This window comes from Tricharina praecox (genome assembly GCF_024521635.1).
Source record: "Tricharina praecox strain CBS 144465 chromosome Unknown BZA05scaffold_38, whole genome shotgun sequence".
In the NCBI taxonomy this organism is placed as follows: Eukaryota; Fungi; Ascomycota; class Pezizomycetes; order Pezizales; family Pyronemataceae; genus Tricharina; species Tricharina praecox.
In genome coordinates this window covers 75709-97821 of record NW_026250440.1, presented here as the reverse complement: position 1 = coordinate 97821, position 22113 = coordinate 75709, and the positions used below count along the sequence as shown (strand labels likewise).

The following is a 22113-nucleotide window of genomic DNA, read 5'->3' as shown; positions in this document are numbered from 1 at the left end:
GCAAGCATCACACCCGAGGAGCTTCGAGCTTCGGAATGGGATCGCCGAGCTGTGAGAGTGAAGCTTTGGATTTATGCAAAGCATCCTTTGGAGCCGGGAGCAGGAAATCTTTGGTAAATACGAGGATGATTACACACTCTCATGATCATCTGCAGGATGACTGTGGGGAAACCTGCAGCTGCGCTAGCTGGGTACATAGCGGCTCTTTTCTGCTCCCTTGATGACCGGGCGCCAGCTAGCGGGGTAGTTTTGTGCAATAACCATTCAACCACATCCTCATCAAGAAGGGGAGAGCATCATCAGGAAAGCCGACTGGATAGAATCTAGAAGTCCCGCAATATATACCGAGCTCAGCACTCAATTCTACAAGCCGAATAGCGAATCGAACGGACGTGCTGTCACGACCTCTTTGTCTCACCAAGCACCTAGGCCTGGTCGTACCTTCAATTTACTACACACCCGCAGCAACAGCTCTACAGGTGTGGATTATACCTCCCTTCTATTTATGTTCTGCCCCCCGTCCTTAATCCTCCCTCTCCCCTCGTCTCCCTCGGCTGCACTGGCCATGCTTTCAATGGTCCCCCTCTACTCCGCAGTCGTCATCTTGGCATTGCTTCTCTTCACCTCACCATCCGCTGCAGACTGCCCCAGTATAAAAACCCACCTTGACGCCCATCCCGCTGACCCACCCGCTTATTCTCAGGATCAGGACCAAGATTTCCTTCTGCAGCCGAACAACCTCATCCTCTCCGACAACGCTACCCTCGTCGAATCACGTGCCAACATGGCCAAAGAACACTTCCGCAAGATAGTCGAGTTCGAGATTGACTACTCGCCTTCGAAGATCACGAAGTATGAGTCGAAACGAACCGGGATGACCGTTGTGGTAGTCGATAAGGAAGGCCCCAAGGTCAACGGTTTCTTTACCTTCGCAACCGAGATCTTCGACGATTCCGGCTCCCCACATACCCTAGAGCATTTGTGCTTTATGGGCTCCAAGAGCTATCCCTACAAGGGTATCTTGGATCGATTAGCTACCAGGTTCGTAGGGCGTTTAGCGGTGTATTTTCCAGTGCTGATTTGAGTCGACGATGGCAGGGCATATTCCGATACGAATGCGTGGACTGCCACAGATCACACTGCCTACACCCTCAACACGGCCGGGTGGGCTGGTTTTGCACAGATCCTACCAGTATACCTGGAGCACACCCTGTTCCCCACACTCACGGATGCTGGATGCCTGACGGAAGTCCACCACATCGACGGCGCAGGACAGGATGCCGGCGTGGTGTACTCGGAGATGCAGGGCATTCAGAATACCCAGGAGACCCTGATGAATGAGAAAGCAGTGAAGATGCTGTATCCTGAGGGCGTAGGCTTCAGATATGAGACTGGGGGTATGATGGAGGCTCTCCGTGTCCTTACGGCTGAGAGAATTAGGCAGTTCCACAAGGAGATGTATCAGCCCAAGAACTTGTGCGTTATCATCATCGGAGAGGTTGATCATGATAACCTACTCGAAATATTGGATAAGTTTGAGGATGGGATTATTGCAGATGTTCCGGCTGTGGATGCCCCGTGGAGGAGGTGAGTTACTGGAACATTGCTGATAGTTGGTTGAACATGAATAGCTGATCATGTGAGTGTCAAGACCTTGGGTAGATTCTACTCCCGTTCCACCACTCACCAAGTCCTCTATTGCCACCGTCGAGTTTCCCGAGAAGGATGAATCGACGGGTGAGGTCATGGTGGGATTCTTCGGACCGAACTGCATGGAACCAGTGATGTCGACCGCAATCGAAGCCATGAGCATGTACCTAGCCGGATCATCGGTTTCAGTGCTGGAGAAGGAAATGGTCGAGATTGAGGATCCGTGGTGCTCTGCCGTCCATTTCTACAGCGAGGATCGTCCAGACACCGTTCTTTGGTTGCAATTGACAGCTGTCAATACCGAGAAGCTCGAGGCTGCTGAGAAGAAGCTTTTCGAGATCTTGAGAAAGACTGTGGATGAGCCTCTGAATATGGAATACCTCACCGACCTGATTCACCGCGACAAACGCCAGGTAATTTTCTCCGGCGAGTCCACTGGGTATTCATTTTCGACTCCCATCATCATCGATCACTTGTTCGGAAACCGGGATGGAAGAGATCTACAAACTTTACAGACCCTCAAGGAGTATGAGATTTTGGAGCAGTGGACTGACAAGGACTGGAGGGACTTCATGCGAAAGTACTTGGTCGACAACCACCACGTTTCGGTATTGGGCCGTCCATCTGCGAAGCTGCTCAAGAAGATGGAGGAGGACGAGCAAGCGCGGATTGCTGCTCGCATCAAGGAGCTAGGTCCTAATGGATTGGAGGATCTCCAGAAAAAGCTAGATGCTGCGAAGGCCGAGAATGATAGGGAGATTCCAGCAGAGGTTGTGGGTCAGTTCAAGGTTCCGGATGTGGATTCAATCCGCTTCATCAAGACGACGACTGTCAAGGCTGGGCTAGCGAAGGATGGCAAGCAGTAAGTTATGCGGGGTCTTCCGACATCGGACTGTTGCTGATGGATGGGTTGTGCTTGCAGCGATAGCCCTTTGCAAAATATTATCGACCAGGACGACAAAGACATGCCATTGTACCTCCACTTCGAGAGTGTTCCGTCAAAGTTCGTCCATCTGAACTTGTTTGTATCGACAGAGTCTATCCCGGTTGAGCTGAGGCCACTGATACCACTATACTGGGACCTGTTCTTCGACTCTCCGGTGATGATTGACGGTGTCCGTGTGGAGTACGAGAAAGTCGTCTCGCTGTTGGAGAAGGACACCATATACTACGGCATCTCGTCCGGCAGCTACGTCTCTATGCCTGAATCGGTTAGGATCCGGCTTCAAGTAGAGCCCGAGAAATATGAGGCAGCTATCAAATGGCTCAAGACGCTGCTTTGGGACAGCATCTTTGATCTGAAGGTATGTGCCATCCAAAGAAGGTGGTTTCTTATCACTAACCGGATTATCAGAGGATTGGCATAACCAACTCGAAAATGAAGAGCGACATCCCTGATGAGAAGAGGCAGGGCGGTAAAGTGTGTTGGATTGGCTCTTGGTGGTACGATGATGCTAACAGATATAGATGATTGGCTCTGTTCGAAACATGGTTGAGTTCTCTCGTGAATCAATCGGCCGGGCCGTAGACACGCTGGTCAAGACCAAGTACCTCAAGCGCATCGAGGCTCTCTTGAAGGAGGATCCTGAAGCAGTCATCAAGCAATTTGAGCAATTTAGATCGGCATTCTGCAAGCTGGAGAATTTCCGTATTCTGGTCATCGCCGATTTAGAAAAGCTGAAGAATCCCGTTTCTTCCTGGAAGACTTTTGTCGAGAACCGGCCCTTCGGTGGAGTGCTTGCACCCCTGGATAAGCGAACAGATCGTCTTACAGACGCCGGAAAGAATCCCGGAGGCAATTGTAATGTCGTTCAAATGCCCACCATCGACAACACCTACTCGACGCACACTTGCAAGGGCCCATCTACTTACGATGATCTACAGCTGCCTGCTCTCATGCTTGCTCTTTCATACCTCGGAGTTACTGAAGGACCGCTCTGGGTTGCCGCCCGAGGGAGTGGTCTTGCGTACGGTGTCTCAATGACGAGAGATCACGATTCCGGCAAGATCTCTTTCGACGTTTATCGTTCTCCCGACGCATACAAAGCATTCGCTGCTGTGAAGAAGGTCATTACAGACCTGGCTGATGGAACCACACCATTCGACGAAAACTCGCTTGAAGGGGCCGTTTCGAGTGTTGTTGTATTCTTTGCCGACTCCGAGCCTAACATGAGCGGGGCTGGAACCGTTAGTTTCGTTCGACAAGTTGTTCACGGTATTCCCAAGGATTTCAACACCATATTGCTGCGAAAGATCAAGGAAGTTACGGTGGATGATCTTAAGGCTGTGCTCAAGAGTCTCGTTTTACCCTGCTTCGACCCCAAGACGAGCAATGTGGCTGTCGTCTCCACGCCCTTGAAAGCACAGGTAGGTTCTTCGCGTCCCGTATAAAGAAGATGGTGATGCTGACTGGCTCTGAAGGAAATCGTGGATCAGTTCGCGAAGGATGGGTTCAACGCCCAGCTCAAGACACTGAAAGACTTCGAGGATGACTACGGAGTGAAGTATGGGTTGAAGGACGGTAAAGAGGAGGAAGAGGAGGAAGACGACGAGGAAGGTGACAGTGATGATGATGATGATGATGAGTCTGACGATGATGACGATAGCGAAGAAGATTAGAGAACCATTGGGCGTTGGGAGATGTGGCACCCGTACTGTTACTCTGAGATAGATAGATTCCATAGACGAGAAATAACACTGCGGGTTAGTGTTTGAAGTCTTGAATTCCGCCTTAGGGAAGGATCCGAAGGATGCATCGTGATCCCCGCTAACAGTTTTAGGATAAGACCTTAATCTTATTAGGTGTTAAGCGATGACTGAGGCTCTGTAAATTTTCAGGCCAAGACTGACTAACTTTGATCTCAATACCTTTCCTACCCAATAAATTTGAACCTTCGCATCGCGAGCCACAGCACTCACCTCTACGTTTCTCACCATGCCCTCAGCAGACACAGACCGCAGAGATGTATGTCACCGAGGTCCCAATGATGGCCACTTTATTGCGACCTATTCTGACCAGTATTAACTGCAGATTGTCGGCATCAACGCCGAGACGATATCCAACGTCACCAGCAACGATTTCCCGGGGCACTGGCCAGGCGAAGACAACTCATGGGACCTTTCCAAATTCCGTGACAGCTTCCGCGTCGACTTCTTCCGCAACGACCGCCACCACGCTGAATTCGACATTGTGCACATTGACGCGTCGATCGCCAATGCCTTTCGCCGGATCATGATGGCGGAGGTCCACTCCTTCGCCATTGAGCAGTGCTACTTCCTCAACAACACCTCAGTGATCCAGGACGAAGTCCTCGCGCACCGCCTCGGCTTCATCCCGATCGTTGGCAACCACGACGCAATGAAATCCATGAAGTGGCCGCGCCAGGGCAAGAACCCGGAGAACAACCTACCGTACCAGCCCACGGTGCACGACACGCTGATCCTGCAGCTGCAGGCGCAGTGCGAGCGCATCCCGAACGTGCCGAAGGGCGAGACCGATCCGGACAAGCTGTATACGGGGCACACGGTGTACGCGCGGGATCTGGAGTGGCGGCCCGCGAACAACGCGCAGCAGCAGAGGTTCGGCGACGATCCTGTGCGCGCGGGAAATCCGGACATTGTCATCGCAAAGCTCCGCCCCGGTCAGGAAATCATCGTCACTAGTCATGCGGTGAAGGGTCTTGGGAAGGATCATGCGAAGTTCTCGCCGGTCGCTACGTGTGGATACCGCCTCATGCCGCAGATCACTATCCTGGAGCCGATCAGGGGGAAGTCGGCGGAGAGGTTCCAGGGGTGCTTCCCTAAGGGCGTCGTGGAGATCGAGGATGGCGAGGCGAAAGTGGTCAATGCGAGGAATGATACCGTCAGCAGGGAGGTGCTTAGGCATGAGGAGTTTAAGGGCAAGGTGGCGTTAGGGAGGATCAGGGATCATTTCATCTGTGGGTCCCTTTCTCCCGGTGAATCGTGAAGACCCAATCGCTAACGGTGGTAGACTTCGTCGAGAGTGCCGGTCAATGGGACTCGGATGAGATCTTCCTGGAGGCCGTCGGTATCCTCCAGGCCAAGTGTGAGCGTCTCAAGCGCCACACCCAGCGAATGCTGCAGCAGGAGGCCGAGAAGGCTGATCGCGAGGGATCGATCGAGAGCGAGACCGGCAGCGATGAGCCCGAGGCGATGGAAGAGTAATACGTACATATCTGCGCGAAGGGATGAGAGCGTGTTATGTCATTATTCGGTTCGGTTTCGACTTTTCTTATCTTGTAGCAATCTGTTTCGGAGTTTAGGGTGTGTTCTATTGCTTGTTTTAGATCTTTGGGGAAAAGTTGTTACTTATTGATACACTTTGCTGTATGTACATACCTTTGGTGGTAATCGATGCACATGGGACGAAGTGTCGTTTAATCATCTTTGCATTCGACCTTATTGGATCATGGCAGCTACATATCTTTTTCCACCGCCACTGCCCGCGACCATTGATCGCCAGCTCGATGTGGGTTCCCCGTTGCCCTACAAAGTGGTGTCCGAGCCATACAAAATGAAAGTTTTCAAGTTCGAACGAGTGATGAGACATGGAAGAAATCATGGACCGTCACTCGGTATTTTCCCCAGATTGCGCCGTCGGGACAATCGATATCGGATATTCCATCTTTCTTTCCATTATTTGATTTTGTATGTAGGCAGTAGTGCTTTCTCTCCACTCCCCCGTGGAGCTGGCAGTCTGCAGGAAGCGTTGGGTTTGTGATCGCTTATTCTGAGTGCAAAATTTTACGCACTGTTCGGAATACCAGAGAACTACCAGAGAACTACTGTGTTCGAATGTGGGTATGAGGTAGGTAGTAAGGCGGTATGCGACAATAAATTGATTCCCCCCTATCGATACTGTATACTGTATAGTCAAGGAGGGGGGGGGGGGGTAAAAAATACGTTGTTTCCCGCAGGACGCATGTTGATATCGTATCAGGGCACAAAAAAACACGCATTTTGACCGTACCGATACGTTAGCACTACCACATTTTTAGCTAAATGTAATAACGTTAGCATAGTTTTGCTTAGACGTGACGTAGTGAATTATTACACTCTGAAAGTCGAAACGTTGTGCCAGTGGGCATACGGTTTTACGTATATACTTGACGTACCGCTAAGCAAATACAGTAGTGCAACTCGTAGCCAGCACTGGTGCATATTCTTGACAGACTACATACTACGCGGGCACTACGTATCGATCGGCTCACATCGTATCGATACAGTTCACAACGTATCGATATGGCTGCAAGACATATTCCGCATCTCAATACGCTTGTCTCTCAGGGATACGTATCCGATACGTATCAAAAAGCGAGTACCATATCGACATATTGCGATATGCGATAATAAACCGATTCCCTCCCTACTGGTACCGATACCGGATGTCACTTTATAATCGTCACTCATGACCGTCCACATCCACCGGTAGCACCGGTAGTGAACGGTCACAATGCGCCTAGGTACCTAAGCTAGGTACACAGGAACCACCGGACAAAGACTGAATCCGGGGGAAGAGAGGAAGTACATACTAGCACTCGCCACAGACATCGTGGATGTAAAGTTAGTCTATACTATACCGGTTGAACTCCTCAGGGTTTTCAAACCACCCATTGGGGGGATGGTGAAGGTTTTTATTTCTGCCAGGTCGATCCCCCACACCGTACCACCTACCGTAAAAAATCGGGTTTGCCTGGAGATCCGCGCCGGAGATCACCCGCTGGCGAGTGATGCTTAATGATTCGAAATGTCGGTGTGTATTCTTCCATTACCTCGCCTCTTTCGTCTTTCGTTTCTACTCTATAGTAGAGAAGTTCTATCCTACCCCTTTTCGTACCACTTGTCGTGTGGTTCAAAGAGAACGGGCGTGATCTCCGAGGAGCTACCTATTCTAGAGTAGATGGTATGCGTCGGGCATCGTGGCGCTCGACCAATCAGAGCACGGAGCGTCTGGCGTCGCTCTGCTAGAGTTGCGCTCTCGCATAGCTAAGATGTATGTATGGGTACTGGTATGCACTGCGTAGGGTGGCCGCTTTTTCCCTGACAGTGGCGAAGAAACTGAAGCTGAAGCCGTGATGTGGAAATACCTATTCGTATTCGGTAGAGTAGATGTTCTGGGAATCCCATACGCCTAATTACCGATACTCGAGAGAAAGGATAGATAGTGCTGGCGTTCCTGCATTCTTAGTGCCTCTTTGTAATCCATTTCTTCTTCTCCTCCTCCTCCTCCTCCTCTACTACTCTCCTCTGCCTCCTCCCCTTTCAGTTCCTCTTCTCTTTGCCACCGTATGTACATACAGAGGCAACGCGTAGACCTGGACGGCGTAGTATCAAATTTAGACCATGATAGGTGCCCCGCAATGCCAAAAGATCGTCAGGGCCATTTACCATGATCGGTACCTACCTAGCCCCTACCATGCATTCCTCCAACTAGCTCTCGGGAATATCGATTGCGCAGCGGAAGAGCTGAGCATCACCACGCAGTTCGGCGGATTGCGGTGATCACTGGTCGGGCTGCGCAGAAGCAGTGGCACCCCTCAGACTCCAGAGTGCTTCGGAGGGAAGGTGGAAGGCAAATAACGTATTTCCCCTTCTGCGGACTCCAGAGTCTACCTATCCAAGGCTGCGTGATACAAGCAGAACGTACGGTAGCAATCTCACGCGACCGTCCACAAACTTGCATCCCCATTGCCTTACCTTAACTGAACGTAAGCCCTCCCCTCCCTCCCCCCACCGCGGTCGGTCGTAAGCTCCGAAGTCCAACGTTCTCCCGACGTTCGATGCATATCCTGCAGGGGTGCCGTAGGGTAGGCAGATAGTGGTTGACACCCTCCTCCCTTCTTTGCTTCTTCTGCCCCCTCCGCCACTGTACTGCAGGTACTGAAGCATTTCCCCGCGCGACTTCTGCCGTTCTATTCGTCCATCTATCCGTCGTCAACCGCGTCTCAAAGCACGGTGATGCCGAAGCCCGATGGAATAAACAGTGCTATAGAGTTCCAAGGTTTCATTGCTATATACGGTAGATAAAGTATGTAGCACTCAGGCTCAACTCAGAGTGGCAATCTCCAAAATTCCGACAGTTCGGTTCACATATACCTGCTTAGGTACTGGTTAGTAGGTACCGGCCAGCGCCGACGCCCGTCCAATAGCGAAGCGGGAGCCCCCAAACAACGCCTCGGACGGAATAAACGCTGTGGATGCACTAGGTAGGTGGGTCTTCGATGGCTTTGCATGCTCCTTTTTCTTTTCTCTTTCTCCGGCCGGTTGCGATTGGCCAGGACTGCAAGATTGAAGCAACAGCGATGGATGGGATGGATGGGATGGATGGGATGGATGGGATGGATGGTAAGATATACATCTCCGCCACCAGCACCAGCACCAGCACCACCATCAGCACGTTAAGATTCCCAGATCCCCCGTGCTTCCATCCTACTGCACGGCGCATGAGCGGAGCCAAACCGGACGGAACGGGCGAGACAGTGGGTGGGTGGGTGGGGCGTCGGATAATAAAGTAAGAACTCTACTTAGCTAGGGTTGCGGAACCTAGTCGCCGTTGTAAGTACTCTATATTACTAGTGGCCCTACCCTAGTTATGTAAAGCAATGGACTCCTCCGGTTGGACAACTCGGGCAAGTCTCAGAGTACACAGTTATCCAGCTTCTCGAGTCGTCGACTCGTCGCCCATCGTCCGGAGCCGCTTTTTCGGCTGGTTCCGTTTTCCGGTGGGAGGAGGAGAGGGGTGGATAGACCTCGGCAAGTACTTGGGGCGGGTACCTGGGGGCCCCATGTGGTGTGGACGGCGGCTGATAGCGTAGTTGGCGGTCCGTTGACATCTTTGACTATGGAGCGAACACGAGCAAAACATCGAGCAGGCAGGTACCGTGAATTAGGTAGGGACCATCATCGAGCACGTAAATCCGCATGGGTGTCTGGCATAGGCATATACCCCGGATGGCTGGCTGTCAGGCGGGTGCATAACGGTAGCAGATATCGTGCACACGGCGATAAGCAGCGGTGCTATAGATAATCTTCGAGCAGTGATCGATCAACCACCGCTCGGTGGACTGCCTACTGAATGTGTTCCGTAGGCCGGCTGGTGTGGATCAGATCTACATACGGCCTGCAAGGATACCTAGGATATAGTGGATGGGGTGAAAGGGCTGGATTAAGGGCTTGGGGAAGGTATTTTGTCAGTGGACACGTGTGGACATCATGAATCCAGAATATTTACCTTGGCGGGACAGAGCACGAGCCATTACATCCATACCGGCCATATAAAATATGTAGGATCCAACATATGATGGTTGAACGGAAGCCACGCGCTCAAAACTTTGTCGCTGGTGTCCCAGCCTCCAAGGCCAGCTGGATTGGGGGTGAAGCGAGCTCTCGTCTCCTCATGGTAGGAAATCTATACTCAACGTGGGCAATCCCTGGACGACGTGATTACAAACATAGTTAGGGAGGGGCTATTGAATCGGACCTGCGTAGAAACAACCAACGGCGGGTGAGCTTCAGTGGCTCGTCGTGTTGGCCCTAATTGCCTTGCAGATATCCCACTGGTCATTTCTACCCTCATCACTTGAGATTCCCCTTCCCCACGGTCTTGATGATTCTCCTCTCTATCTTTATCCTGGTTCGGGAAGGTCGTGGCTCTAGCCCTGTATTATTATTATTATTATTATTTTTGGGGGGGGTGATAGCCATATGCATACTCGTCCTTTGATCTCTATGCCAATCTTCCCATCACCTCCAGCCGTCCACAGGGGGGTGTATACATGCATAACCTCTACTTGGCCGTGGAGAAGAGGAGGGGAAGGAGGTGGAGATGCAACACCATGATTTCTCCTCCGCTGTAAGCGACGATGTCGTCGTTGAAGATACCTGGGTGGTGTGGACCTACTATCGAGCTCCCCACACCTTGTGGATCTCATGGACGAGCTCCGAAGGTTCGCTATCTCCATCGGCGGTGTCATGATAGCTGTGTGGATATTGATGTGTGAACGACTCGCCAGCTCCGCCATAGCTGTTCCGTAGATACTGAGCATCTTCCGGTATGTATAAATATGCAACCAATGTACCCTCTCGTCCAGTTCTCCATCCAGATCATCTCGAGCTTCATCCAGCCTCGTCTCCTCCCGTCTCCTCTCCCGGTCTTCCCCACAGCAGCGCACTGCCCACCTGCCAATCATGCAAATATTCCAGAACCTCATCCTGGTAGCCGTCGCGGTCCTCCCCATCTTCGTTTCCGCGCGGGTTGGCGACGTCGTCCCCGACGCCTACATTGTCGTTCTCAAGGAGGAGGTGACGGCCAACGACTTTGCCGCCCACCGTGCCTGGGCAAACGATGTCCAGGCTTCGTCCCTCGCCAAGAGGGGCGACCGCGGCCATCAGGGCCTCAAGCATACCTACAATATGAAGAAGCTGAAGGGCTACTCCGGAACTTTCGATAAGGAGACCATCGCCCAGATCAAGTCCCGCGCCGACGTTGCTTACGTCGAGCCTGACCGTGTTGTCGAACTCGACGCTATCGTGAGTCCGAGTTATACCCGTGTATGTTTTGCAGCAACTGATGATCCTGCCCGCAGGTCTCCCAAGCAGGCGCTCCCTGGGGTCTAGGCCGTATCTCTAGCCGTGCAAAGGGTGTCAGCAGCTACTACTACGACGATACTGCTGGAGCGGGTGTCACTGCCTACGTTATCGACACCGTATGTCTCTCCGGATTAACGATTCCCTAACATCAATCCACTAACCCGGGTGCGCACCTAGGGTATCCTGACCACGCACACCCAGTTCGGTGGCCGTGCCACCTGGGGCTACAACGCTGTCTCGGGCTCTTCCAACACCGATGTTCGTCTACCCCCCTCCCCGCATCCCGATATATCCCCCACATGCACTGACAGTCCTCCTCCTCGTCCCAGGCCAATGGACACGGAACCCACGTCGCCGGCACGATCGGAGGAAGCACCTACGGAGTATCCAAGAAAGTCTCCCTCATCGCGGTCAAGGTCCTCGGCGACGACGGCTCTGGCACCAACTCCGGCGTGATCGCCGGAATCCAGTGGGCAGCCAGCAACGCATCCGGCAAGAAGGCGGTAGCGAACATGTCCCTGGGGGGCACATACTCCGCCGCTTTGAACTCGGCGGTCAGCTCCGCGATCAGCTCGGGGCTCACCTTCGTGGTCGCGGCGGGCAACGACAACGCCAACGCAGCGAACTACTCTCCGGCGTCGGTCGCCTCGGCGATCACCGTGGGCGCAACGACCAGCACCGACGCGCGCTCGGTGTTCTCGAACTACGGCACGGTACTCGACATCTTCGCCCCCGGCTCTAACATCCTCTCCTCGTACATCGGCTCGAACTCCGCCACTGCCTCACTCTCGGGGACGAGCATGGCTTCCCCGCATGTCGCTGGCGTCGTCGCGTACCTCCTCGGGAAGGAAGCGCTTGCTTCACCTGCCGCGGTCGCTGCGAGACTGACTGCTCTTGCGTCCACTGGGTATGTCACCGGCCCGGGCACGGGGTCGCCAAACCGCCTGCTGTACAACGGCTCGGGTCGTTAGACGCCTCGCACTCGGTTTCCTATCTCTCCGTGACTGTGGACGGTGCTTCGGGACTGGTTCGATAGATAGCTGGATCATTGTGGTTGTCAGAGTAAAAAATGGGTGTTTCGAGAATGAAAGTGTGTATGTACTTCGATATGGTAGCTAGGACCTGGGTACCTAGATGGTTGCGATCGTCAGAGTTAAAAACGGGTGGTTGATGAATGAAAGTACTATCATACATGCTTCGATCGATGCTGTACCGATAGAGTTCTATGCGTGCACGGTGAAAAGAAATTCGCTAACTACATGGCTGTTGGAGGCAGTCAATCGGAGCCTACTTAGTTACCCTTGTAAAAAAAGGGGTTTTTTTTAAATAGTGGAGCGACTGTTGTGCTATTTTTTTTCTTCTTTCAAACCCGTAGGAAAAGTAAATACCACATCGTGATAGTTGAGAATTATACACATGTCAAATTATTGACCTATAGAAGCCACTCAAAACATTGTACATCCCGTGTTGGATTCACAGACGTGTTGCAAGTTTTTAACGGAGAGAGTGGACATACAGTTCACAGGCTTTTCTGGTGAAAATTGGAAGCCGTAGTACAAGTGATCCCGATTATAGAGAGTTAAATGGTCGGCAATTAGACATATTTAAAGAATTACTTCGAGTTTTTTTCGATATGTTGCAAATCTCTCCTATGTAGTCAAAATAAAGCGTTTAAGTGCATTAAAACGTTGCAGCATCGTTTTCTTAGAATTATTGAACCATTGTTGAACCATTTGAACTGTTGAAACTTGGGAGCAGGAAGTGCAACGTGTGAATATCAGAGATGAATCGGGACGCTTAGCCTTGAAACTAGGCTCGGGTTTCCTCGCTTATGCAGCATTTTCACATTGGTCTTGAAGCACTAAGCACATATGGATTTATATTCTACTATATAGTACTACCTACGGGGCCAACAGGCAGTATCCAGAGCGGGCCAGCAGGCTGGCACATACTGCTGCTAGCCCTGCTGCCACTGACCCTCGACTTGCTAGATCCATTGTGGTAGAGAGATGGAGGAGCTGTCGGCGGGACGAATGGTTGCGCCGAGAGGAAGGTTGCGGCGAGGATACAGTTGCGGCCAGAAAAGCTATAAGAGAGAGAAGCTATTGGCGAGAGTAGGAGCTACGGTGGGAGGAGGAGTTGCGCCGAGAGGATGAGTTGTGCTGAGTGGATGTGTTGTGCCAAGTGGATGTGTTGTGCCGAGATGATGTATTGCGCCGAGGGGAATGGAGAATAAAGTTGTTGCTAGAAAAGCTGTTTGGGAGAGAAGCTATCAGCGAGGGTGGACTCTAGTTGCGGCCAGAATAGAGTTGCGCGGAGAGTACATAGCAGTTGCGGCGAGGGTAGAGATGCAGCAAAGCTAGCTATAAAAGAGAGAAACTATCAGCAGGAGTAGAATGGCAGCGGGAGAAGTAGCTATATGAGTAATGAGATATCAGCTGGAGTAGCAGTAGCAGTAAGGTGGAGGGTGGGGGGGGATCACAGAGGGGCCAGCCGGGTGAGCAGCCGGGCGAGCAGCAGTAGTGAGTGGGGGATATTCACAGCGCAGCCAGTACTGTATACACGTTAGCACGAGGGCAAATTCGAGGGCAAATGCCAGGGCAAATCCAGTACTGTAACAACGGTAGCGAGGGGGCATTTCTAGCGAGAGTGCATTTCTTAGGCGATTCCAGTGCTGTATCAGCGGCGGGTCCAGCAGGGCATGTAGTAGTGAGGAGAGGGAAGGGTAATCACTATGTATTGCGCCGAGAGGAGGGGTTGTGCGTGTAGGAGAGGAGAATAGAGTTGCGCCGAAAGTAGACTTGCGGCGAGAAAAGCTATGAGAGAGAGAAGCTATCAGCGAGGGTAGATATACGGCCAGAATAGAGTTGCGCCGAGAGTAGCAGTTGCGACGAGAGTAGCAGTTGCGGCGGGGGTAGGAGCTATGAGAAATGAGCTATCAGTGGGAGTAGCAGTAGTAGTTGCGGCGCGAGTAGGAGCTACAATACAGAGGAAGATTAGCGAGAGTAGTAGTTGCGGCAGAAGGGAGAATAGCAGCTGTGGCGGGAGTAGAGCCTTGAGAGAAGTGCCATCAGCAGCAGCAGTAGTAGGAGCTATATGAGAGAAGTGCTATTAGCGAAAGTAGTTGCGGCAAGGGGGGTAATAGCAGTTGCAGTGGGGGGGAATAGGTGGGAGTGGGAATAGCTGGGGGTGGGAATAGCAGTTGCGGGGGGGAGGAGTTGCGGGGGGAGGAGGAGACGTGGGGGGAGGAGGAGTTGTGGGAGAAGAAGAAGAAAAAGAAGAAGAGGCGGATGGCTAAGAGAGCATACGACCCCGCCATGCCCACCATGCCCGCCAACGTTGGTGCCGTCTACTAACCACATTGGTCTTCACCCACCGACAGGAGTCCTTCACCTCCTCCTGTTGCCGACACCTCCTCCCACAGCTCCTGAGCCATTTCACGAATTGACTAAGTAATTCCTAGGGCCATTTCACGGATTGACTCAGTCACTCCTAGAGTCATCTCGCGGACTGACTCAGTCATTCCTGTTCGATGACTATTGTCATTTCACGGACTGACTAAGTCATTCCTAGAGTCATCTCGCGGATTGACCCAGTCATTCCTGTTATTACTCCCTCCCGTGGCAGCTCGCTCATCGCTCCCCACACCGGAAAACAGTAGAAGAATGCCAAGACAACGTTTAAATTGTCGAAACGTGACGACAACGGTAGAAAAATGCCAAGAAAACGCTTAAGTGAGCACCAACGATATATCTCGAACTTGTGTTTTTATATTTCCACCAGTTCCTGTTTACTTAAGCGTTAAATCAACGTATGACAAATTCACACAGTGTCTGGCTTTTTACCGAGTTTACAATTTAAAATGGGTGTACTGTCTATCATCATTTTATTTCCGCATCGTTTTACGTGGCTCACGTTATTCTAGATGCAATAGTTGCGAAATAGTTGGGCAATACCGCGGGGCCGTTTGTGAAATCCAATGATCGCGCAACCATTTCCCAACCCACCGCTCACGTTTAAAAAAACCTCCCTTTTTTTTTACAAGGGTAGGTAATAGCTGGGGCTGCCAGTACTGTGCCTAGAGTACCTAGACTCCAGAGTACCTACATGTACTATACTCAGACATTTAAAGGTGTCAAAATACGGGTCCTCAAACCTTCGAATGGAATGACAGAATGGAATGGGTTCCGCGAGTACATTTGTATGGCGGCGTTTGAGGACCCGGGTGGAATTATGGCGGGCGGGTTGCCAGGTGGATTGGTTAGACGGTTAGTGGCGAGGAGCACGGGGAGGCGGCCAAGGCGACTGGGAGTCTGGGAGTCTCGTAGATTTACTCAGCCATTCCTGCTCGGTGAGTGGAGTCGTTCCTGCTGATTGACTTGATTCATTCCTGCTCGGTGGCTGGAGTCATTCCTGCTTGGTGACTAGAGTCATTCCTGCTCGGGTAACCGGAGTCATTCCTGCTCGGTGACTGTAGTCATTCCTTCATTGACTAGAGTCATTCGTTCAATGACTTTAACTGTGCGAGTTGATTGACTCTTGCAACGCATTCCGGATGACTGCCAATAGGTATTCCAAGGTCAACTGTACTCTATCTGTACCTACCGATCTATATCCCCCATGTGTATGAGGCGTGTTGCCAGCTCGCTGGGTGTAAGAGACCATCGCTTCCACAGTCTCCAGCTTCCAGAAGTTCCAAATTCTGTCGAAGTATCAAGTTTCCTGCCGTCATATTGTCTCAACCCCGCCCTAACTACGTCGCCCCGCTTTCAAGCCCGCACTTCCAAGCTCGCACTTCCAAGCCCCACTTCCGCGCCTGCGCTTCTCCAACCCCGATTCTTCAATGATCAATATCTCCAGACCAGCTTAAATCATACATACCTACATCATACAAGCTTACAATCTCTACATACGAGCGTGCGCTTTTGCCCTTGGCCGCGCTATCTTCGGCTGTTGGCACCCATGACCACAGGCTGCTACCACCTACTATTATGACAAGTAGTGGAGCAGATCTTTGGAGCGGAATCATGAATGGGACATTGGGACTGCGAGAGGGTCAGTATACTACCGGTAGTACCTAGGACTCCGATCAGCGAGTAGCAGACTCGTGGACTTCCAAAAGCAGAAGGGAAGAAGGAGGAAGCCTGACCGAGGCTTTGGCGCAAAGGCGGTGCCAGGGGCGCGGAGGATGGGGATGGGGATGGGGATGAGGATGAGGATGAGGATGAGGATGAGGCCGAGGATGGCGGTTGGCACGAGGCACGATGCACTGATCACCGAGATCTAGGAGACCGGTGACTTTTGATCTTCGAACCCCAACAAGGTAGCAAATTAAGTAAATCCCATACAGACATGCATGCAATATCCCTACCGCGAAAGAAAGAAAGCAAAAAACAAAACGCCCGAATGCCTAACCCCGAAAAACAACAGCACACTACGGTCTCTCAAGCTCTAAACAGCACTCCCCTCTTCCTGTTGCTCTTGCACTGCTCCGGCACCGTAAAGTCGTCGATACGAAGCCCAGTGACCCCCTCAGCGGCGGCATTGATCCCGAGCCCGCGCTTGGCGAAGCCCGCCCAGATCTCGCACTCATTCTCTCCGCCGGTGAGGGCCTTATCCGCATCTACGATTGCATCACGCGCAGACAAGAACGTAGGCCTGCAAGGCTGCAACTTCATGCCCTCCAGGACGAGTTTCATAGCGAGCTGTCTTCCGCCAACAGGAATCGACGAGCCCTGTTTGAACGTTGGCATAGCGTCGCGCTGGTACCCATGCTTCTCCTCGAGGTTCCACATGATCTCGTTGAGCATGGTTGCCCAGATGCTGCCGATCGAGTGCACGGCTGTGAACCCCGTTGTGCCGACGGTTGAGTACAGCGTTGGGTTGGTCAGCAGCGAGGTCGAGTATGGGTACGTCCGGATCCCTTTGCCGTTCGTCCACCCCGCCAGAACGTAGTCCGTGCTGCGCGTGTCGTTGGGCTTGACCCGGATCGCGTTGCCGAAGAAGTCCCCCCAGCCTTCGCCCATGCCCCCGGCTTCGAGCGTGGTCAGACAGCTGGTCGTGGATGGGCCGCCCGTGAGACGGTTTGAAAGTCCGTGGGTGTATTCGTGGATAACGATCACTGTGGGCGGACCGAGTTAGTGTGTTGCGCAATCTCCGGATGATGGGGAGGGGTTCTTACAGGCATCGAAATCTCCGTCGCGGAGGATGCTTCCAGCGGTGTTCCAGAGGTACATCCTCATGCGTGGCCTGATGCCGTCGGGGCGAGTCAGGAAGTTTGCGTTATTGAATCCGGAGCCATCCTGGGCGTTGAGCTGGACAGCGTCCCCTCCGATTCCCCCGGAGCCAGTGTTGACCTCTTCGAAGTTACCGGCAGCCTCGGTGAAGCCCAGGAGCTCGAGGAGATCATGAAACATGTTTGAGGTGTAGAACAGCTGGGTGATGGCGGCGTCGGTGTAGGATCTTGAATCCTGCGAGGAAATGTTGCAAGGGAAGTCAAAGTCCAACCCTTTGCCCCCGTCGGGACGGGTGTTGTTCTCAAAGTCGCTGCCTCCATCCCAGTTCTCCTGCGCCCAGCCGTTGTTTCCGCGTGTGTCGGTGTACGTGACGTCGCCGGCTGTGTGCCAGCCGTTCGGTGAGGTCTTGCTGTTGGCGGGATCCGTGACGAGCACTCGCTCGCCATCCGTGGGATCGTTGAAACCGAACGGACTTTCATCATCGGTTAGCCACCACCATCATGCGAATTTCGGGTGACAAGTCGCCGGCACTCACTAGACATTGTATTGGGCGTCGGAGACATAATCGATTGCACCAACGACATCGGCAGCATCCTTAGCGTTGATATAGGTGATCATATAGCTCTCGTCGAGATCGGTCTCCAGGCGCCATGCAATCTTGACACCGGTACCGGTTGCGTAGTAGACCAGGTCCGCCCTAGGCTCCTGCAGATTGACGTCCATCAGTATCGGGTGTGATGCAGACCGCGGAAGTTGCAACTTACTTCTTGAACTCCCTCGACACCGACGAGCACGTACGCCTGTCCATTGCCAGTCAAGGACTGCTCAGGAACAGCCTCGGCATTCTCAACGTTGAGCGGGTATCCCAACTTGGCGATGGCACCTTTCAACGCCTCGATAGGATCGATGAGGTCCGCCCTCTTGACGATTGGCGGAGCGTCCACCTTGCCCTTCAGCAGACTGGAGCCACTGGAGAGGATAGTCCCGTCCTTATTGACGTTGACGTTAGCCTGGGCGTTCTCTATGTCGAGGCCGTTTAGGGTCTGCGTGTAGTAGCCGTGCCAGACTCCGGTGTCCTCGTCGGTGTACTGATCCGGCCGGAGGCGGACCTCAGCACCGGGAGCAATCTCCTTGAGGTGTTGCAGCGCGATCTCCTCTGGGCCGGAAGCTGCGTCGCCGTCGGCACGAGGACGCAGCCGGCGTGCTCGCTCGTGCTGCTGCGAGTTGAGGTAGACACCATGTTGCGTCTCGGGAATGGCGTACGACTTGCGCTCGGCATGGGCAGAGACGCTGACGGCGAGGCAAACGAGAGAGAATGCGGTGGAGAAGCGCATCTTGAACGAGAGTGGAGGCCCTGGGGTGGGTTTGGGTGAGGAGTGGTGCCCATGGATGAGCGGGGCTTCTGATGTTTAAATGGCAGATTCAACTCGTTTCTCGATGGCGAGGCAGGCTCACGGGCGCGAGTCCCTAATAGAATGATAGCGGGGGAGGGATCGAAAGGGTCCCTAACAGAATGACAGCGGGGGAGGGATCGAAAGGGTCCCCAATCGGGGAAGGCACAGCTCGCTGACAGGAGGATATCGTTTTCCCGTGCACTACACGAGCAGACTATACCGAATTTCGGGGGTTCAACGTTATGCTCGACAGCATCCGTTATGCGGATGGACCAGCAGCCGACGAGGAGGAAGCTCCAATCGATGCCGCGCCCGCCGGCCCCGAACTAGGCCGTAAAGATGCATATGATACAGATCTAATCCCGAGTTAGGAGACATCATGAAGCGGAGGAAAACGTTTGGCTACCTGTATCGGCATAATTTCTTTGCGGGGAGAGAGGGGGAGAGTGGTGGAGGTGAAGGCGCGGCTCCGAAGGGCAGGACGCCTCCAGGCAGCTACCCGCTCCAGCGCAAATCCCAGGATCATCGAAGTCGGATACACAAGAGGAAAGTTAGGCGACTCCCCGCAGCGCAGTAGGGCGTATCTCCTGTAGAGCACATACCTGCAGAGTGCAGACGTAGGAACACAGTGCATGGGAACAGAGTGCAGGGGAATGGAGTGGATAGGAACAGAGTGCAGGGGAATGGAGTGGATAGGGACAGAGTGCATGGGAATGGAGTGGATAGGAACAGAGTGCATGGGAATAGACTGTCTATCCGCATAGACATATCGCCGCAATCCACCCCCGCGAGCATGTGGCAGGGGCAGATCGGCGGGAAGTTCCTTGAGGGCCAATCGTGCCAATCCTTGCGTGCATCCGGCGGCAACCCCTGGAATAGGGAGGTGTCAACGTGCAGATTGGCTCGAATGATCCGGCCGCCTTTCCCAGCTGATGCGAACGTTCTTCCACCCGGCGGCGACATTCTTCGTGTAACCGGCGGCTTCGTCCAGATGACTGGATGAGCGGTAATGAACGAGCCCGACGTACCTGGTGAACCGGCAATCTCGCATTCGAACTTCGAGGCGACGGATGGATGGACTGGATGGACTTGATAGGGGTTCTCGGTGATCACCTAAGGCCAGGGGGAAGGGACATGCACATGTGGAGATGCACTGCTCGTGTTTCCAGGTGACACGCGGGTCGGTCATTTGCGTTGTGCGCTGGGAGGCGCCGACATTCTAGCCTATCTATCCATTGTGGTATCCACAGCTAGCCGGCAGCTTGATATTATCCGGCAAGACGATGTCATTGCATCGCTGGCGCCAACTGCTGTCCGAGGCCGGAGGAATGGCACATGTCACTGGCCCCGTAGCTGCTGCTCGACGGATAGACACCTAGTACATGCTAGGAGACATCGCTGCCCCACCCCCCGCACTATGCAAGGCCGTTGGTCGGCGGCCGGTGCCTGCAGCTGAGCAGTTGCAGTTGGACATGTGCCCCCCACCAAGAATAAGGTTGATATTCTCCTACCTAGCTGTCTTGACTCTTCAGCAGCATGGCCGAGTTCCGCGAACCCCCTAAAGCAGGAACCCACCGGCCTGCATGGCCGTTGCAGTGCGAGTCCGGGCGCTCCCGCAGGATACCGCAGGATACCGCAGGATACCGCAGGATACCGCAGGATCATACCGCAGGATCATACCGCAGGATACCTAGCGCAACTCAGTCCTATCAGGACCCCGGAGACCATTTTTAGGCGCATGATACCATTCCCCTCTCCTCCTCCCCCTTGGAATACGCTCACATGAGTGCAGCCGCTGAGCTACCGGCTACCTATCAGCGGCCTACCATATCGGCGGCTAGTACGTACAGTCGGGTACAACCGCCCCGCGCGTCGGCATTGCTAGGCGATCAGTTCTAACTTCTCCATTCAGTTGCCCTTTCGAATCGGAGTGAAGCTCCCCTGCAGCTGTGACTTCCCCAGATTCGCGCCGCTGCGCTATGGATTACAGCCGGGGCCCGGACGCTCGCGCTTTTCGAGATCGGTCATTGTCACCTGCTAGTTATAGAGTAGGTACATCGAAGACCTGCCCGCATTAACTATGCCCGGTATTACCTATGCCCGGCATACTCCGGAGTCCGAAACCTCTTTGGACGAAAGGCGAGGTATGAGCATCACGAGACCCGGTAGGTGGGTAATGGGCTTCTTCTACGTTCTCCCGCGAGCTCTGAGATAGCTCTAGGTAGCTAGCCAGAGCCAGAGTCAACTGGTATCTAGCCTCTAGGTATGCCCCCTATCTCTACATACTCGGGGATCTCGGATATCGACAGACCATGACTATTCACGAGAACTGTAGCTCGATGCATCATGTTTCGTTTAACAGAGACAGGGCATAGGTATGTGTCCACCCGTGGTTGACAGGGCCAGTATGTACCCACATACTTAACTACTCCTCACGAGTCATAAGTGGACATCAGCCGTGAGAAGATGTCGACTGTAGTAAACCTTTTATTGTTTTCTCCCGCGGTTCTGGGCGCACATACTGTTGACCGTGTAGCCACAAGGGAGGTTAGAATCCCGCTCGGCCATTCCCCGATCGTAGTAGCTGGAGCTGCGGACGGCCATTCGCAGAATCTCTCAGCATATGCATACCGCATCACTCGCAATATTCATCCTGTTGTTTGTGTGGAATCCCGATACTGCCACACGACGGGCACGTGTATACCGTAGCCGAGTACCTCTGTGTCGTGCATCCGAGCATAGACTTACACATAGAGTACATAGTCGTGTTGGTAGATAAGTGAAAATGTGCTACTATAGAGCCAATGAATGCGGTGGAGACGTTTCATAGAGGCATGTGCGCCGGTCAGGTTAGTAAAAGCGCATCTCTTAGTGAATACATCGTAAAACGTGCAAGTAAAGTTAAGCACCTGGCCGTGACACTTCGTCGTTGTTCCTGTCCATCACGGCGGGCGGGCGTGTCAGGCGCGGGGCACCCACCACTTTATGATTTTTGAATTCATATTTCCAGCACGGAAAAAACCCCTGCGTGGCCGAGTAGTCACGCACCCGGCGGAGTTAGCATGGACATCGGTCCAGCTATCGGGATTTCTAAGCCGCCCCACGGGCCACCGGGGGTGGTTAAGGTTTTTGGTTTTTGTTTGGGGACTGCGGTTCGAGCCCCGGTTCGGCGATTTTTTTGGTTAAGCATCGTTGCATGAGACGGCAGTGGAGCATGGAAGATT

At 53.1% G+C, this 22113-nt stretch overlaps 5 protein-coding genes across 5 annotated transcripts; 4 read left to right on the top strand and 1 right to left on the bottom strand.

Annotated features, from left to right (window-relative positions):
- Positions 1-784: 784 nt before the first annotated feature.
- BZA05DRAFT_344300 (Metalloenzyme, LuxS/M16 peptidase-like protein) lies at positions 785-4269 on the top strand (the record flags this gene model as incomplete). The annotated part of the gene is made up of 7 exons (XM_051481119.1): positions 785-1041; positions 1099-1587; positions 1652-2512; positions 2573-2954; positions 3005-3070; positions 3118-4017; positions 4072-4269. 7 exons carry the CDS (start codon positions 785-787, stop codon positions 4267-4269), a joined length of 3153 nt encoding a protein of 1050 aa, XP_051335179.1.
- Positions 4270-4421: 152 nt separating this feature from the next.
- On the top strand, positions 4422-6041 carry BZA05DRAFT_379827 (DNA-directed RNA polymerase). Its single transcript, XM_051481893.1, has 3 exons — positions 4422-4615; positions 4682-5588; positions 5642-6041. The coding sequence occupies exons 1-3, from the start codon at positions 4586-4588 to the stop codon at positions 5833-5835; spliced, it is 1131 nt and encodes a 376-aa protein (XP_051335178.1). The 5' UTR covers positions 4422-4585; the 3' UTR covers positions 5836-6041.
- Positions 6042-10761: 4720 nt separating this feature from the next.
- Positions 10762-12545, top strand: BZA05DRAFT_411993 (putative alkaline protease 1). Its single transcript, XM_051485051.1, has 4 exons — positions 10762-11199; positions 11256-11375; positions 11437-11517; positions 11589-12545. The coding sequence occupies exons 1-4, from the start codon at positions 10858-10860 to the stop codon at positions 12228-12230; spliced, it is 1185 nt and encodes a 394-aa protein (XP_051335177.1). The 5' UTR covers positions 10762-10857; the 3' UTR covers positions 12231-12545.
- Positions 12546-16703: 4158 nt separating this feature from the next.
- BZA05DRAFT_344241 (extracellular elastinolytic metallo proteinase precursor) lies at positions 16704-18829 on the bottom strand (the record flags this gene model as incomplete). Its single annotated transcript, XM_051481116.1, has 4 exons — positions 16704-17380; positions 17441-17967; positions 18031-18200; positions 18260-18829. 4 exons carry the CDS (start codon positions 18827-18829, stop codon positions 16704-16706), a joined length of 1944 nt encoding a protein of 647 aa, XP_051335176.1.
- A 2182-nt stretch (positions 18830-21011) lies between these two features.
- On the top strand, positions 21012-21722 carry BZA05DRAFT_411986 (uncharacterized protein). Its single transcript, XM_051485050.1, has one exon. It carries the CDS (start codon positions 21356-21358, stop codon positions 21596-21598), a length of 243 nt encoding a protein of 80 aa, XP_051335175.1. The 5' UTR covers positions 21012-21355; the 3' UTR covers positions 21599-21722.
- The last annotated feature ends 391 nt before the right edge of the window (positions 21723-22113 follow it).

Coding starts and splice junctions, on each gene's coding strand:
- BZA05DRAFT_411993 (XM_051485051.1), top strand. CDS start 10,858: ATGCAAATATTCCAGAACCTCATCCTGGTAGCCGTCGCGGTCCTCCCC. Junction 11,200..11,255: donor TTGTCGAACTCGACGCTATC/GTGAGTCCGAGT, acceptor TCCTGCCCGCAG/GTCTCCCAAGCAGGCGCTCC. Junction 11,518..11,588: donor CGGGCTCTTCCAACACCGAT/GTTCGTCTACCC, acceptor TCCTCGTCCCAG/GCCAATGGACACGGAACCCA.
- BZA05DRAFT_411986 (XM_051485050.1), top strand. CDS start 21,356: ATGTCGACTGTAGTAAACCTTTTATTGTTTTCTCCCGCGGTTCTGGGC.
- BZA05DRAFT_379827 (XM_051481893.1), top strand. CDS start 4,586: ATGCCCTCAGCAGACACAGACCGCAGAGAT. Junction 4,616..4,681: donor CAGACACAGACCGCAGAGAT/GTATGTCACCGA, acceptor TATTAACTGCAG/ATTGTCGGCATCAACGCCGA. Junction 5,589..5,641: donor GATCAGGGATCATTTCATCT/GTGGGTCCCTTT, acceptor TAACGGTGGTAG/ACTTCGTCGAGAGTGCCGGT.